This window comes from Rhinatrema bivittatum, chromosome 1 (assembly GCF_901001135.1).
Source record: "Rhinatrema bivittatum chromosome 1, aRhiBiv1.1, whole genome shotgun sequence".
Classification (NCBI taxonomy): domain Eukaryota; kingdom Metazoa; phylum Chordata; class Amphibia; order Gymnophiona; family Rhinatrematidae; genus Rhinatrema; species Rhinatrema bivittatum.
Genome location: NC_042615.1, coordinates 227,641,248 through 227,659,662, shown reverse-complemented (window position 1 = coordinate 227,659,662; position 18,415 = coordinate 227,641,248). Strand labels below are relative to the sequence as shown.

General features: G+C 41.0%; 1 protein-coding gene across 6 annotated transcripts in view; it reads left to right on the top strand.

Annotated features, from left to right (window-relative positions):
• NSD2 (nuclear receptor binding SET domain protein 2) overlaps positions 1–17,830 on the top strand; it is a 467,195-nt gene extending 449,365 nt beyond the window's left edge. For all 6 annotated transcript variants that reach the window (XM_029592506.1, XM_029592533.1, XM_029592496.1 and 3 more), the window contains exon 23: positions 16,595–17,830. In XM_029592506.1, coding sequence (XP_029448366.1) covers positions 16,595–16,851 — 257 coding nt within the window. In that variant the 3' untranslated portion in view covers positions 16,852–17,830. The remainder of the gene's footprint in view (positions 1–16,594) is intronic.
• The last annotated feature ends 585 nt before the right edge of the window (positions 17,831–18,415 follow it).

The following is an 18,415-nucleotide window of genomic DNA, read 5'->3' as shown; positions in this document are numbered from 1 at the left end:
TAACGCATGCTATTGCACGGTTTTAACGCCGAAAATAACTACACCTTTTTTCCTGGTGTTAAGCTGTGCAATATGCCCGAAATGGCCGTAACACATATTGCATTAAAGATTATAAATTGCATTTTGGCCATTTCTGGGTGGGGAGAAGAGTGGAGTGGAGTAGAGAGAGAGAGAGAACCTCTGGGGAGGCCTTCACAATATTCAACTATTTATATCTCTATAGGAGGGCCAGCTAATAGCTCGAGGTGAGGTGTTGGAGTTGTTTAGGGGCCAGTTTTACATGCAGAGTGAGACGTACGAACAGCACAGTACACCTCTGTGAAGATTTGACGTCATTTGGAGTGAGGGAAGTCTCACAAAATTGAGATTTCTACTATGTTGTCTCGCCCTAGCTTGATAGTACCCTGTTCTAGATTCCATCAAGCTAGGGCAAGAGAACACTATAGAAATATCATCTTTGTGAGACTTTCCTCACTCCAAATGATGTAATAGCTATCTGTCTGGGCAATTTGCGGGGGCGAAAACTTTACCGCACTCTGCGATACTACCTATGTGAAGCACAATGCTAGCGCGTGGTGCAGTAATTCTAAAATTACCATCATTTTTCTTACCGCAGGCGTTATCTGTGTGTCATCATAGCATTTTGATGAATATAGGGGCAAGTTAGGATAATTCCAGGGGCATAACTGGGAGGAGCTGAGTTAGCTGGTTAAGTTAGCCAGCTAACTCCGATATTCAGTTAGCTAGATGACTTAGCCAGCTAAGTCTGGTCGGGCCAAAGACCTGTCCTAAAGTTAGGAAACTATAATTAGCCAGCTAACTTTAAGATACTGCAGATTCACTATTGAATATACCTCCAAAGTTAGCTGGATACGTTTATCTGGCTAATTTTCCTAGCCGGACTGTTTCTGAATATGGACTTATTAGTTTTTCATTTCTTTCCAAATTTTAAATCCATTTCAGTTTGCAACTCATTTGGAAGGGTATTCCACAATGCTGGCCCAGTATATGAGAATTCTCTTATAGGTTTTTGCAGTCTACAATCTCAGATTTTCAGGACCACCAAAAGATTTTGATTCCTTGAGCATAGCTCCCAGGAAGCAGTATAGAGCTTAAAAAAAAAATCACTTAGACCATTGGGAGCGCCTCTGTATACTAATTGTGTGGTTTAGCATCAAAACTTTAAATTAGTCTCTGAGCTTCTTCACCTTAGTATTAATACTTTTGCTATATCAGGCCCCTGTTATCACTTTTGCTGCTGAGTTTTGGACCAATTGTAACTCCCTTAATACTTTAGGTATACTCAAATACAGTGAATTACAAAAATCAATCTTTACTCAAAACTATAGCCTGTACAACAGCCCGAATATCCCCTTCAGAAGTGTAATATCGTAAATGTCTGACCATTGTCAGTTTAAAACTTGGCACTTTAACTAGTCCTATATGATTTTTCATGGAAAATCGGGATTCCTTATTCCCATCCTTCCTTTTCTGTCGGAATATTGTTATTCCCTATAGTTATTAAGTGATTTAAATTGACAGGATCACCTTTAGCAATTCATAATATTTGTCTTTTCCAAATTTAATACCATGTTCTCATACATCCACTCATTTATGACTTTCATACAGTGGACAACTTAAGTGATCTGGAGTCCTCCCATAGTTTCACAAGATATCACAAACTGTTATTGGCATAGATGAAATAATCCAGGGACAGCAGAATGCCTTTTTTGGTTGGGAGGGGCATGCAAATTAACCAAGCTCCACCCCTGTTGCCCACTGCCAATTTCTTACTTTACAGTTAATGCCATTTTTTCTTACATATTTTTTTTGTGTAAATCTTAGAATATAATTAATTCCCAGGTTAACCAATAAAAAGCTTGATGCTAGAAAACCAGACAAGTGGTAAAGGAGAATATGACAAAAACAGCATTACTAATGTGTCATCAAACAACTATTCTCATGTACCAAGAATCAGAGACTAAGAACTTCCAAACTCATCTTGATATGTTACTTTTATATGTTATGTCACAAAACAAAAAGAGAGGGAAAAGGATAACTATCCAATTATGTAAATCTAACAAAACAAATAGATTATTTAAAGAACACTTTTTCTATGAAAGCAAATGACAATATCATAAATGATCGCTTTGAAATTTCAGTTTGCAGCCTCTCGCCGCACAATGGGCCGCAAGCTGTAATCAGCCTATAAAGCGGTGTGTTATGTTTAATCATTTATTGTCATATTGCTAGAAGTAATTACTAAATTTTTATTTATCACAAAAAAATTTTTTATATAAACCAATTGTTAACCAATCATTTAAACCACCAAACAAATTGTTCAAACAAATTCTTGAAAGCGTGCTATAATTCCCACATTTAAACTACCTCAAAAAACGTTAAAATTTCCACATTGAAAAATGTTGGAAAAACGAATACTTAGCCACTTAGTAAGATGTAGCCAAAAAGGCTCATAGAATGCAGTTCAAAATTTTTCATTCATTCAAGATTTCATTCAAGATTTTCATTCAAGATTCAAGATCTTGAATGAAAAATTTTGAACTGCATTCTATGAGCCTTTTTGGCTACATCTTACTAAGTGGCTAAGTATTCGTTTTTCCAACATTTTTCAATGTGGAAATTTTAACGTTTTTTGAGGTAGTTTAAATGTGGGACTTATAGCACGCTTTCAAGAATTTGTTTGAACAATTTGTTTGGTGGTTTAAATGATTGGTTAACAATTGGTTTATATAAAAAAAAATGTTGTGATAAATAAAAATTTAGTAATTACTTCTAGCAATATGACAATAAATGATTAAACATAACACACCGCTTTATAGGCTGATTACAGCTTGCGGCCCATTGTGCGGCGAGAGGCTGCAGACTGAAATTTCAAAGCGATCATTTATGATATTGTCATTTGCTTTCATAGAAAAAGTGTTCTTTAAATAATCTATTTGTTTTGTTAGATTTACATAATTGGATAGTTATTCTTTTCCCTCTCTTTTTGTTTTGTGACATTAATCGGAGAGGTGTTTTGCTTTTTTATTTTTTGATTACTTTTATATGTTATACCATACAAGCTTCAGAAAGAAGCTGTTTGGCACAATGCAAATATTAAGAAGAGCTCTAGCAGAGATCATATCCAATATACCCTGGCTTAAGAATGAGGTTCCTTCTTGTCATTTTGTGCAAGACAAACCTAGTATAAATTCTGTATCTCTAGTTCTATAAATATATCCTCTGTATCCACAGAATTCCCATCTCCCAATACACTCACACCTCCAACAAGGGGGCAGAGCAGGATATTTCCCAATATACCTCACAATACAAAAGAAAGTATGTGTAGTGTCATCTAAGAAACAGTAACTCAAACTCATTCCACTGCTAGGCATATTGTGAACAAATTCAAAATCCTGCAAAAACAAAATAGGACATATGTAGCAAATCTGCCATACCATAGCAACAGTAACAAGACTCCAACAGCAGCAACCCTACCTAATGAAAAGGCAGCAATGCAAATATATCGGGCCCTGCAACACCAATACACTTCCTGTTGGGAAAATAGAATAAACACAAGAACTATAAATACCTTCAAGCTAGCAGAATACCTCAGCTTTGTTCATTTACAAAATAAAGACCTTCACTATATACAAAACAGTTGACTACAGATTATATATAACAGTAATGGAAACCATGAGAAGCCAGACTCTATATACAGTTGAAAACTAGAAAAAAAATGTATATTTTCTCCTGCACTTACACCAAGGGGTTTGGATCTTCCAATCTCCAATTTTTGTTCTTGTGAAGAAAGGGATCCTTTAAATGTAACGTAGGAGCTTCGGGACGTTAGGGTCCCAAAGCTCTCACATCACATTTGTCACTTGCTTGGTCAGCTGTGATAAAATATTAATGCAAATTGCCTTTTAATGACCACTTTTGAATGCATTTGCATTATTCATAAATTCAAATCACATGCAAATAAGGTCATTGTAATAGGGGAGACAACCTGGGTTTGGCCATGCATTAAATTGTGTGATATTGCCGCGATAGTGCTCTGTCATGTGATATACACTGCTTAACATGTGTTAGAGCACTACTACGGCTTGATGAATCACCCAGTAAGTTTGTACCTGAGGCAATGAAGGGTGAAGAGACTTACTCATGATCACAAGGCATGGCAGCAGGATTTGAACACTGGCTTCCCTAATTTATAGTCCACTGCTCTCATTACTAGGCTACAACCTTCTAAATATTTTTTTATTTTAGCATGACATGAAAATCATTAACTTGACTCTGGAAATACTGTGCTATTGTTTCACAATTGGACATATCAGTACCTAACCTCTGTGGCGCACTCAACTTTTTTACTGTATAAAACAATTCTCTTGGTTAATTCAGGCAGATTTATTATTCAGAACAAATTAGCTTCTAACTTCCTGTACCAGTGCATTATAACTTTTTAAGCAATTCAGATATTTTTCCGTTGCTTCAAACTTTTTGCACTTTCTCTACCTTTTTTCCGTTCTCCTTAAACCTTGCTTAACAGACACTAAATTGTGATTAAATCATGGGGCTTTTCTCTTGTTCTCATTTTAGATCTCCTTATAGGATACGTTTATTGTAGGCTGTTACAAGAGCTGAATCCCATATCACTCAACCTGTGGCGTCAGTTGGGCCATAATCAAGGCTTTTATTAATTTCTAATTAGTCCCTATGAAATTTCTCAACATCTGTGGCTTATTACTTGCTGTTTTACCTTTCTGACTTTATTTTTATTAATATGGTAGTTTAACAGAACTAAAAACATAATGATCAGATCATAGGACTGGTTTACTGCCTCTAGGCATATATCATTTTGCAAACAGAACAGTTCTTGATTAAAAAAAAAAATAAAAAAACTAGCTCCAGAATATAGGCCTTGTCTTATGAGTGGGCTCATGAATTAATTTCAGTATATCACTAGCAGACACTGAAACAAAATATTTCACACAATTCAAATCATGGTTAACATGCATATTAAAATTCTATATTGTAAGCTGCAACATTATAAATTCAGTAAGCCATAATAAATCACCTACAGAGCAAGCTGGCAGCTGATAAACTAAAATTGTAAAACATGCAACATATAAGGCCTTCCACTTTAGCTTTAAAACATATGGGTAATCTTGTTACAGATTATTTTTATAAATCATTAGTATCCCTCATAAACATAACCGGGAGGGAACAGTTGATTCAATAGAAGGGAATTGGCTTCTGCATCCCATGTCTCAGTAAGAAACAGAACATCAAGGTTTTTAACTTGAATTAACTCAGTGATTTCAACTTCCTTATTTCTGGCCGCGCGTGCATTTAAATAAGCAAAGTTAATCCTATTAAATTTGCCCACCATAATAGGTACAACGTTCTTATGTGCTTTTTCAGGGTATACCAAATACTTCTTACGAAAATACTGGTTCTTCAGCAACCTTCCTCTAACCCATTTCATCTGCCATAATGCGTGGGTGAAGTCCTGTGACGGTGCCAAGACAGATCCAGCTCTCAGAACTCAAAGACTTTACTGAGCTTTCGCGGGAGTTCACACATGCCTCAGTCTTTCTTCATCCAAGCTACCATATAGACATGTCCAGTCTCTTCAAAATTTTGTATCTCTTTGGGCCTTTATGCCCTTACCTATATTATTTCTTTTCTAATTTTTTTTTTTTTTGCCGCTCCCTCAGCAGTCCCTGAAACAGAACTTTTAAGTTGTACCAAAACAAAAAAGTAAGAAATTAGAATAATAAGTCATAATAATAATAACAAGTCAGTGGGACTTGCTCATCTGGAAAGCATTATTTCTCATGGCCGTCGCTTTGGCATGAAGAATAAGTAAACTACACACTCTGGTTTTCATATTCATCGTGCTTTCAGTTTTTTCACGATGGGTTGAGTTCATAAAACCACCCTAAGTTCCTTCTGAAAGTGGTCTCTGAATTCTAAATTAATCAAGCTATTTTGCTACCACTATTCTTTCTAAGGCCACGTACACACAAAAAAGAATGGGCTCTTCACTCCTTGGCATACTACCTAAAGAGAACTCAGCTTCATTAAGTGTATCATCTCTTTGTGTTCTCTAATCCTAATAGAATACGGGGGGGCAGTTGCCAAACTCTGTCCAGTTGGCTATTAGACTATATAGCACCTTTACATGCTGACTATATTCTGTCAAAGCTAATCAAGTGAGAGCCATGGTGCCTTCAGTGGCTTAGGGCCACTTCTGTTGAAGACATGTTCAAAACTGCTGCTTGATCTATTCACATCTTCACATCCTACTACTGTGGACAGCATGTCCCAGAGAGACTAATTTTGGGCAAGCAGTTCTGCACAGCCTTTTCACCCAGACGTCCACTCTCTACTAGTGGGGTTCGGTAGTCTTTAAATATTTGCAATCCAGCCCTCAGCTTGGAAATCCCCACACATTGACTGATTCATGCCTGCTTGTTGATGGAGAAAGTAAGTTTGCTTACCTGTAAACAGGATTTTCCATAGAAAGCAAGATGGATTAGTCATACTTAACACCTGCCTGCCTACCTGGAAAATCATCTACCTTGCAAATGCCTAAGCTTTGGAAGAGACTGAAGGGTTCTTGAGGCAGTGTGTGTTCACAAGAACTTCCATACATGCCCAGTAAAGTCTTCATTAGCTCTGAGAGCTGGGTCTGTGTTGGTGCAGTCAGATGACATCAGCCACATGCTATGGCTCAACGGTTCTCAACTGGTATGTCGCAACACACCGGTGTGTCGCACACTTCCTGGTCTCCCGTTGCTCTTCCCTCCCTCTCCACCCCAGTAAGATGAACACAATTTGACAAACACTTCTGCCATTCCTGCCCAGATTATCAGCACATTCAAGCAGCAGTGTTCATGGAAGCTGGCAACAACAATATGGCTTTTTCTTCTTCCCGCCCCTGCAGCCCGGAAGAGGAAGTTATGTTCAGAGGATGTGTGGGAAGAAAGGGCCATGCTGCTGCTGCAGAGACCATGTCCCAAGGCTCCCTTCACCTCCCGCGATTGTGGGAGCACTTTCATCTCCTTTCCGAGATAGTCCTTCACTGTCGCAAACCTGGAACAGCTAATCGTCAGATTTCCAAACAGCCACACGGCAGGAAATCCCCATGGCCTTATTCTCAGCTGACTGCTCTGCACTGCGATGATTGCAGCCCAGGAAAACAGATGAGTGCTGCCTTCTTACCACTGCGGGGCCGGAGAGAGTTACTCCTGCTGCTGTTCCCAGCCTGTCACAATTCTGCTTTAATTGCATACCAGCTGCCCTTCTCAGTCGCCCAGTGCAGATCCAGGATGCCTTGTGCTGTAGTTGACAAGTGTGCTGGGGGTGGGTGTAAGTGAGTAAGAAAGAGAATGAGCCAGCATGTGTGTATGTGAGAGAATGTGTGTGATTGAGACTGTGTAAGTAAGAGATAATGTGTGAGAGAGACTGGTCAGAGAGGTGACTGGTGTGTGTGACAGAGCAAGAGACTGGTCAGGGAGGTGACTTTGGGTGTGTGTGACAGAGCAAGAGACTGGTCAGAGAGGTGACTGGTGTGTGTGTGTGACAGAGCAAGAGACTGGTCAGGGAGGTATGACTGGTGTGTGTGAGACAGACTAGTCATGGGCCCTAAGGAAGAGAAGTGCAGGGACAGAGTTTCAGCAGCCATTGCTGCTTCTGGTGCATGCTATTGGCCTACAAGAGAAAGGAGTAGATTTGCTGGATAGAGTAAGTAAAAGTGGCTTTTTAAGTTTTTCTTTCTTGATTGCCATTTTTAATTATTGGGTACTGTGTGTTGTCTGCTATTTGAAATATTTTATTGGTGTTTGGAGAATTTTTAATAATTTTGTAAGTTTTTATATTCTGGTTTTATAATTTTTATATTTCTTGAGGCATGTATAAAAAAAAATGCATAGACAAAAACTGAGCGGGAAACAGCAAGAAGCCAGACTGAGTGTATGCAGTGTAATAATGGAAAAAAAATTAACTTGATGGTCACTTTATTCTGTATTTGGTGAGGAGTCTATCTGTGTTCTGCATGTGTGACCCAAGTAAGGGTATTCTGCAAATGTGTTGTTTCTGTGTAGGGATCTATAGCAACTTGTTCTGTTTCTAATAGGAGAGGTGTATTGGTGTTTAGGGTCTGGTTAAATATTTGTAGCATTGCATTTTCATAGGTAGGGTTGTTACTGTTTCAGTGCATTCCATAACACAGGTGTAACTTTTTGCGCATTAGTTTGTATACATTTCTGCAGATCCTGGGAGATCCTTGTTTCCAGTTCTCCAGTTTTGCACTGCATGCAGAATGGCTTTTTTGGGGTTTCCATTTGTTTGTCTCCATATTTGTGTTTTCTCAATAGGATATGCATTGGTAGTAAATTACTGTCTTTTCATATGGAGGGCTATTGCACCTGGTAAGAGAGAGAGTTTGATGATGTTACTGAGATGACACCAGAAAAATCTTTTTATATGGAGAATTGAACAGGGAATGTCCTAGTTCTGCTCTGCACCCATTGTTTGGGGGGGGGGGGGGGGGCTGGGGTGGTTCCTGTATATGCAGAGTATATGTTTAACCCAGGACAAGCAGGATGCTAGTCCTCACATATGGGTGACATCGGTAATGGAGCCCTATACGGAAAAACTTCTATCAAAGTTTCTATGAAACTTTTGACTGGCACCAGAGTGCCTACTGAGCATGCCCAGCATGCAATGATATTCCCTGCCACAGGGGTCTCCCTTCAGTCTTCTTTTTTCCGCGGAGCCGTTAGCCTCGCGGTTAATCTGGAGTCCTGTGGTGATTTTTCACTACACGCAAAACTTTAGAAAAAAGTTAGGAAAAACTTTCCACCGCAAGGGTCTCCCTTCCATACCATCGGGGTAAGTTTTTCTCCCTTTATTTTTCGTCGGTTCCACACTGGTTTTTCGAGCCATAGTCGTCGACAGCTGTCTGGCTAAAATGGCCTCAGGTTTTAAAAAATGCCCGAATTGTGCGAGAAATATGTCCATAACAGACACGCACCAGGAATGTGTGCTTTGCCTTGGCGAAAAACACGACGTCAGGTCCTGTAATTTATGCGCCGAGATGACATCGAAAGGACGTCGGCTCCGGATGGAGAAAATGGAGCATCTCTTTAAAATTCAACTGCTCCCAACAGCCTCGATGTCAGCCCAGTCATCGCCTTCTGGATTGATACGGCAAGTAGTTCTGAAAAGACGACTTCCAGGTGAGGCCGGAGATGCTTCTACTCCCTCTCCCTCGCCATCGTCAAAGGCGTTTACCTCAGGCAGTGAAAAGCAAAAGGAAAAGCATCGGCATCGACGCCAGCACGCCATCGAACCGGTACCCGCTGAGCCATCGACGGAGTCGGCCTCCTCCGCTAAGAAAGCTCAGATGAGCGCGGAGTCTCCGAGGCTTATGGTACCAGGGCGATCCCCACTGATACCGGTGCAGGGCACCATACCTTCTCAGGGCCCTGAGGAGGTATCGGTATTGCCATCACCGCCTCCCCCCATAGCTGCTCTGATACCATCAGCTATGCGGGCGGAACTTGATGGATATATCCATCAAGCGGTTCGACAAGCACTCCTTGATACGGTGCCAGTCCAGCCATTGACACCGATGTCGCCATCGACACCAGCTCCGATGCCGTCGGATCCATCACCATCGATGCCGATACCTCCATCGATTCCGCCACCGATGCCATCGGTACCGCGTCCGATTCCGGCATCGATTCCACCGATGACTCCATCGGTGCCACCCTCAGAGTTTTCTATTTTTCAACCTCTGATGAATAAATTGGACACGTTACTCGATGCCATATCGAAAAAACCACAAGACATCGATGAAGAACCTATTCCAGGACCCTCAGGAGTTCCTAGGCCTCATCAGCCACGGTCTCCTTTACTTCCACCAATACCAAAGGTGACACCATTGATACCTACTAGGCCACAACCAGTGAGGTCCCCAAGAGATTCAGGCACAGATACCGATACAGATTTCTCTTCAGAAGAGAACATGCTGTCTGAACCATCACCTCCTGAGGACCGTAGGAAATCTCCTCCGGAAGACTTATCCTTTTTCAACTTTGTAAAGGAAATGGCGGAAACTATTCCTTTCCAGTTGCAGTCAGAGATGGATTCGAGGCAAAAAACACTGGAAGTTCTACAATTTGTAGATCCTCCAAAAGAGATTTTGCCGGTGCATGAGGTACTACAAGAACTCATGTACCGAATATGGGAACATCCTGGATCACTTGCATCGGTAAACAAAAGGTCAGATGCATCCAACCATTTCCTGGATTCCAAAAGACCCAACTACCTCACCAATCTGTGCTAGTGGAGTCTGCCCAAAAAAGGTTAAAAACTCACTCCTCAACACCACCAGGAAAGGACAACAGATTCCTGGATAATTTAGGAAGTAAAGTTTTCCAGGGATCTATGTTGGTATCTCGGATTGCAGCTTATCAACTTTTTATGAACCAGTACCAACGAAATCTTTGGAAACAAGTCCAAGAGCTCGTTCACACACTTCCTGATCAATATCAGGAACCCTTTCATCAAGTGGTACATAAAGGCCTAGAGGCAGGCAAGCATGAGGTTAGGGCGACCTACGACAGTTTTGAAACTGCATCTCGTCTCTCGGCTTCAGGAATAACTGCTCGTAGATGGGCCTGGCTTAAAGCATCCGATCTACGACCAGAGGTACAGGAAAGACTGGCCGACCTTCCTTGTTTGGGAGATAACCTGTTTGGAGACGAGATTAAGGAAGCAGTTGCCACGATAAAAGACCACACTGAGACTCTCAAACAACTCTCATTACTACCTCAAGAGTCACAACCCCCTGCCAGGAGACTTCCTAGAAGGGATACAAGGCGTCCTTACTACCGCCAATGACGCTACTATCCCCCAACCAGCCGGGCAAGACCATCGCGCCCAGCTCAGCATCCCCAGTCTAGGCAAAGGCCTGCCAGGCCTCACCCTCCTCCTCAGACTGCATCAACGTCTGGGTTTTGAAAGACAATCAGAGAGCAGCAGCCCATCCGACAATCCACTCCCACACCTGCCAGTAGGAGGTCGTATAGCCTTTTTCCATCACACTTGGACTCCATAACCACAGACCAATGGGTACTTTCCATTACAGCTCAAGGGTACCGATTGGATTTTCTCACTGTACCAAAAGAAACTCCACCAATCTCCTCTTGGACAGTGAACCACCATTCCAAACTTCTAAAAACAGAATTATCCACCCTTCTGAGAGCCAGGGCCATAGAACCAGTTCCCAGGGCTCAGCAGGGCAGAGGATTCTACTCCCGCTATTTCCTCATTCCAAAGAAAACCGGAGGCCTACGTCCTATCCTAGACCTCAGAAATCTCAACAAATTTCTCAAAATAAAATTCAGGATGGTATCGTTAGGCACCATGCTACCTCTTCTTCTAAAAGGGGATTGGCTCTGCTCTCTGGATCTTCAAGACGCCTACGCTCACATTCCCATTTTTCCTCCTCATCGCCAGTACCTGCGATTTCTGGTCGAAGGACAACATTTTCAATACCGAGTGCTCCCATTCGGCCTAGCCTCAGCACCTCGAGTTTTCACAAAGTGTCTGGCGGTGGCACACCTCCACAAACAAAAGGTGCATGTATTCCCTTATCTAGACAATTGGCTCATCAGGAGTCAGACACAAGAAGGAGCTCTCAATTCCCTCAAGCTCACAGTCAACTTGCTTCACTCCTTGGGATTTCTCATCAATTACCAGAAATCCCATTTCACACCATCTCACCTACTACAATTCATCGGTGCAGATTTAAACACCATCATAGCAAAAGCTTTTCTTCCAAGAGACCGTGCACAAACACTTGCTCTCCTGGCACACTCTCTCCGAAATCAATCTCAAGTTACAGCTCATCAGTGCCTCAACCTACTCGGTCACATGGCCTCCACAGTTCACGTCACTCCCATGGCCAGATTGACCATGCAACTAATGCAATGGACACTCAGAACACAGTGGATTCAAGCCATTCAACCATTGTCCACTCACATTCAGATAACGCAGGAACTGCGTTCCTCCCTCCTCTGGTGGACATCAATGAACAATTTGCTCAAAGGTCTGCCTTTCCAGCATCCAGTTCCCCAAGTGACATTAACTACAGATGCGTCCACTTTAGGTTGGGGAGCACACGTTGGTCATCTGAAGACCCAAGGGACGTGGACAAAAACCGAATCCTCTTTTCAGATAAACATAAGAACATAAGAAAATGCCATACTGGGTCAGACCAAGGGTCCATCAAGCCCAGCATCCTGTTTCCAACAGTGGCCAATCCAGGCCATAAGAACCTGGCAAGTACCCAAAAACTAAGTCTATTCCATGTTACCATTGCTAATGGCAGTGGCTATTCTCTCAGTGAACTTAATAGCAGGTAATGGACTTCTCCTCCAAGAACTTATCCAATCCTTTTTTAAACACAGCTATACTAACTGCACTAACCACATTCTCTAGCAACAAATTCCAGAGTTTAATTGTGCGTTGAGTAAAAAAGAACTTTCTCCGATTAGTTTTAAATGTGCCCCATGCTAACTTCATGGAGTGCCCCCTAGTCTTTCTACTATCCGAAAGAGTAAATAACCGATTCACATCTACCCGTTCTAGACCTCTCATGATTTTAAACACCTCTATCATATCCCCCCTCAGTCGTCTCTTCTCCAAGCTCAAAAGTCCTAACCTCTTTAGTCTTTCCTCATAGGGGAGTTGTTCCATTCCCCTTATCATTTTGGTAGCCCTTCTCTGTACTTTCTCCATCGCAATTATGTCTTTTTTGAGATGCGGCGACCAGAATTGTACACAGTATTTCAAGGTGCGGTCTCACCATGGAGCGATACAGAGGCATTATGACATTTTCCGTTTTATTCACCATTCCCTTTTTAATAATTCCCAACATTCTGTTTGCTTTTTTGACAGCCGCAGCATACTGTACCGACGATTTCAATGTGTTATCCACTATGACACCTAGATCTCTTTCTTGGGTTGTAGCACCTAATACGGAACCCAACATTGTGTAATTATAGCATGGGTTATTTTTCCCTATATGCATCACCTTGCACTTATCCACATTAAATTTCATCTGCCATTTGGATGCCCAATTTTCCAGTCTCACAAGGTCTTCCTGCAATTTATCACAATCTGCTTGTGATTTAACTACTCTGAACAATTTTGTGTCATCTGCAAATTTGATTATCTCACTCGTCGTATTTCTTTCCAGACTTCCTAGAGCTTATGCGCTACATGCGTTCAAGGACTGCCTTTCACACAAGACTGTTCTGATCCAAACAGACAACACAGTAGCCATGTGGTACATCAACAAACAAGGGGGAACAGGTTCCTACCTCCTTTGCCAAGAAGCAGCACAGATTTGGGACTGGGCCCTAGCACATTCAGTTCTTCTACGGGCCACTTACCTAGCAGGCATCCACAACATAATAGCCGATCGCCTCAGTCGTCAGTTCCAACCACACGAGTGGTCCTTGGATCCAGCGATAGCAACCAAGATCTTTCAACATTGGGGTCAACCTACAATAGATCTCTTTGCGTCCCATTTGAATTACAAGGTGAACAATTATTGCTCCCTCCTACGACAGGAGGACAGCCTGCCAAAGGACGCCTTTGCTCGCCATTGGAACTCAGGCTTGTTATACACATATCCACCGATACCACTCATAACCAAAACTTTAGTGAAGCTGCAACAGGACAAAGGGACCATGATACTCATAGCCCCATACTGGCCTCGGCAGGTATGGTTTCCCACACTGCTAGACCTCTCAGTCAGGGATCCCATTCTCCTGGGAGTAGCTCCCAGTCTCATAACTCAGGAACAGGGTCGGTTGCGACATCCCAACCTTCAATCCCTATCCCTGACAGCTTGGATGTTGAAAGCTTGATCTTACAACCACTCAACCTTCCAACCACTATATCTCAAGTGCTTTGATAGCTTCACGTAAACCTTCCACTAGAAAGAATTATTCCTACAAATGGAAACGGTTTACTTTGTGGTGCACTCAGAAATCTATAGATCCTTTCACTTGCCCCACTACCTCACTACTAGATTACCTATACCATCTTTCAGACTCTGGTCTTCAGACTTCATCTGTAAGAGTACATTTGAGTGCAATCTCAGCTTACCATAACAAGCTGGGAGACACACCTATCTCTACACAACCTCTCGTTAGTAGATTTATGAAAGGTTTAACGCACCTTAAACCTCCATTTCATCCCCCATGCATACAATGGGACCTAAACGTAGTATTAACCAGGCTCATGCGTTCCCCATTCGAACCCATAGACACCTGTGACATTAAATTTCTTACATGGAAAACTGTCTTCCTCATAGCCATTACATCAGCTAAAAGAGTCAGTGAACTACAAGCACTTGTCACAGACGAACCTTCTACAAAGTTCCTACATGACAGGGTGGTCCTCCGTACTCATCCCAAATTCCTTCCAAAAGTAGTCATGGAATTCCACTTGAACCAATCTATACTTTTACTAATATTCTTTCCAAGGCCTCACTCTCACCAGGGAGAAAGAGCCTTACATACCTTGGACTGTAAACGTGCGCTATCCTTCTACTTAAACCGCACTACAGTCCAAAGAAAGTCCAATCAACTATTTGTATCTTATGATCCAAACAAACCAGGTAAAGCAGTGGGCAAACATACTTTGTCAAACTGACTAGCAGATTGCATACAGTTTTGTTATGAAAAAGCAGGCCTTACTCTTCAAGGGCGAGTAAAAGCACATTCAGTCAGAGCAATGTCAACCTCAGTAGCACACCTTCGCTCTGTACCTATTCTGGACATTTATAAAGCAGCAACATGGAGTTCTCTTCACACCTTTGCAGCTCACTACTGTTTAGACAAAGAAGGAAGACAAGATTCAGCCTATGGACAATCTGTCTTAAAGAACTTGTTTCCAGTGTAATCCCAACTCCTTCTACATCCAACCTGCTGTGATCTTCGGCTGATTCATTTCAACAACAATACTTCACTGTTGCCTCAATCCCAAATGACTCAGCCTCTATCTTGCTAATCACCCATATGTGAGGACTAGCATCCTGCTTGTCCTGGGATAAAGCAAAATTGCTTACCTTGTAATAGGTGTTATCCCAGGACAGCAGGATATAGTCCTCACGAAACCCACCCGCCACCCTGCGGAGTTGGGTCCGATACGTTTTATTATTTTATTTTTGGCTAATGCTAATTGCTACAAAACAGACTGAAGGGAGACCCCTGTGGCAGGGAATATCATGACATGCTGGGCATGCTCTGTAGGCACTCTGGTGCCAGTCAAAAGTTTCATAGAAACTTTGATAGAAGTTTTTCCGTATAGGGCTCCATTACCGAAGTCACCCATATGTGAGGACTACATCCTGCTGTCCTGGGATAACACCTATTACAACGTAAGCAATTTTGCTTTACATTTAGCCCCATGACTATCATGTTCATTGGTGTTACGCATGTGAGAACCATCTATCAGGTGTGTTCCAACAGAAAAAAGGTTGAGAACCAATGCTATGGCTAGTTCATCCTGCTGTCTCTGGAGAAGTATGTTCACAGGAAAGCATACTTGCTGTATTTTCCTTCTGTGGGAAGTAAAATTAGGGGGACAGGGGAGTGAAGGTTTTCCTGCTATGCCCTTTGCCTGTGGAATTCTATTCCTCAAAAGACTTGTCACCATAAATTGTTTTTGAGGTCAGATCAAAACACAACAGTTTGTCAGGCCTTTTGTTGTAAAATATTGGGCTAGATTTTAGTAGGTAAGCGCGGACTTAAATTTGTGCGCACAACCCGGCGTGCACAATTCTACGCCCGCATGTTATAAAATCCGGAGTCGACGCGCGCAAGGGGTTGCACACTTGTGCACCTTGCACGCGCCGAACCCTAGGGGAGCCCCGATAGCTTTCCCTGTTCTCTCCGCCCCCCCAGCCCTATCTAAAATCCCCCCTGTCCTTTGTTAAATAAGTTGCACCTGCTTCCGGGCAGGCATAAGTTGCTCGTGCCGGCATGCGATCCCCCGGCACGGGCGCTGTGCCAGAGGCCTCGGTCCCACCCCAGGGCGCGCATCGCCGGGCCTATGCAAAATAGGCTCGGCGCGCACAGGAGCGGGTTTTTGTGGTTACATGCGTAATATACATTCGTAACCCTTTTAAAATCCGCCCCATTTTGTTTAATTGTAGTTTTTTATTTGTAACTGGATTAACTGTTTTTTATATTTTTAAGTTGATTAGTCTTTATGTATTGAACAGAATTTTTATTTATTTTCTACTGTAACTGAGATTTTTAAACTTTTGTTTATCATTTGTTTTCTTAGTAATTTTTATTATCTGTTGCAATTCAATCTTGCACCTCATTTTGAGCACAGTGTTGGAAAGGCAAATCAAATCAAAAATAACCAGTATAAATAAGCTTACTTTAAGATATTTGTAAATATAAATAAGGAAATAGGGATTATCATTTTTCAGGGTTTATTGCAAGATGCATAAATTTTGTTTAAAAGAAAAACTATTTTTCTTTGTTCACAGGAAAGTGGGAGTGTCCTTGGCATCACTGTGATGTTTGTGGGAAGCCTTCTAGTACATTTTGCCAGTTCTGTCCAAATTCTTTCTGCAAGGAGCATAAAGATGAAACACTTTTGTATACCACAGTAGATGGGCAATTATTATGTTCTGAACACGATCTTGAGGAGCACCATCTTCAGAAGACTGAGAATCCACCTGCTGAGCATACTAAGTTGAAGTCCAAAACAAAGCAGAGGTGGCACTGGATACAAGATGATTAGCACAGCAAATGAACTGCAGTTATCACCGCCAACACTGTTGTAGATATAAGTTGTGAACCGACCCACATGAAGTTAGTTTTACATTCTTATGCTGTACAGGTTATTGTTTTAAGGAAACATTTCTATCCACTGAGCCATCCTCTGCAACTTTTTTTGCATCTGCACTGATATCCCAGAACTGTGGTAAACATAGTTCAGTTATTCAGGACAAAATAAAAATATTACACAGCATTACAGTTACACTTGAATTATTTTAGAATGTAAGTGCCCCTTTCTATTTTTTCCCAGATTGTAGGGGGTTGTAAAAAATATATATCTAAACAATTGTATAGACATGTAGATGTTATATAGTGTTTAGCATCTAAAGAAAGACACTATTAGCTTTCAAGTTCTTTTAATACATTTTATATGGATTAGTTTAGTTAGCCTTTTATAGTGCAGAAGAACCTTTTTGTAACCTCTATTTTTAATGAAGCATAGATATATTTTCAAAATTATTTTTTCACAATTTTATTTGAAGCTTAGATCCTAGATTATTGAATCTGTACAGCTGTTTTAAGTACTTGCAGTTTGAGACTTTTTTTTAAAATAATGCTTTTAATAGAAATGTTCTAAAACATGCTTTATCCTGTATCATAATCTGAAAAGATTTTAAACATTTTCCAGTTTTCTGGACTGTTTTGCTTTTGATTGTGGATCATAATTTATACAAAATGTAGGAAAATTATCTCTGCTGCCTTAAGTTAATGTAGTAAATAGCAAATTTAAAATAGCATAGTTAGATGTAATACCAGGGTTCTGCTCCTACCTCATTTAGTTAAACCTGAGGTAATAGAAATCCCTAAACTGGTTGAAGAAGAAACAAGTCTGCAAGTTATATTTTGTAAGGTATTCTCCTTGAACCTTTACATTTCTATAATTTTTTCTTGGATTGGTCTGAAACATAATCGTGCATCAAACATAAAGCAAACAGAAAATCTCCTAGTTCTCAGTTGGATTTCTACCATTTAGAAAGGAGTCCTAAAATCTCATTGGGAGAATCAGGTCATTGCTACTTGGTTTGAAGGGGAGTAGAAAATTTAGCTGCTGTCAAATTCACATTTCTGTGTATTGATTCTGAAATAGAGCAGTAAGACCTCTAAGGAGAGAATCTCTTCTAAACAAGCGTTAAAAGCCATGTTCTCTCTCACAATTACAAAAACAATGTTTAGTCTTTGTTTTCAGTCTTTTACATATCTTTAATACCTACTGGAACCCACAGACACTTTCATGAAACCTGCACTTTCCTCTCCTAATACTTTGGACAAAAATCGTTTACATAACAGAGAAATGTTGGCGTATTAAGAATTTTTGTAATATCTTGCTTCAGTATTTTGTCAAGTGTTCACTGTTGAGAATTTTCTTCATTGTTCATAATAGCGTGAATATTGTGACCTTGATAAATTCAGTTTATTGTTATGATATCCTATGAAAAGTTCAGAAAATTATTTTAAAAGTACGTTTATAAAGATTTGTGGGGAAAAATCCCTCAACTTTGAAATTTTTTGTTTACTGTTGTTTCCCT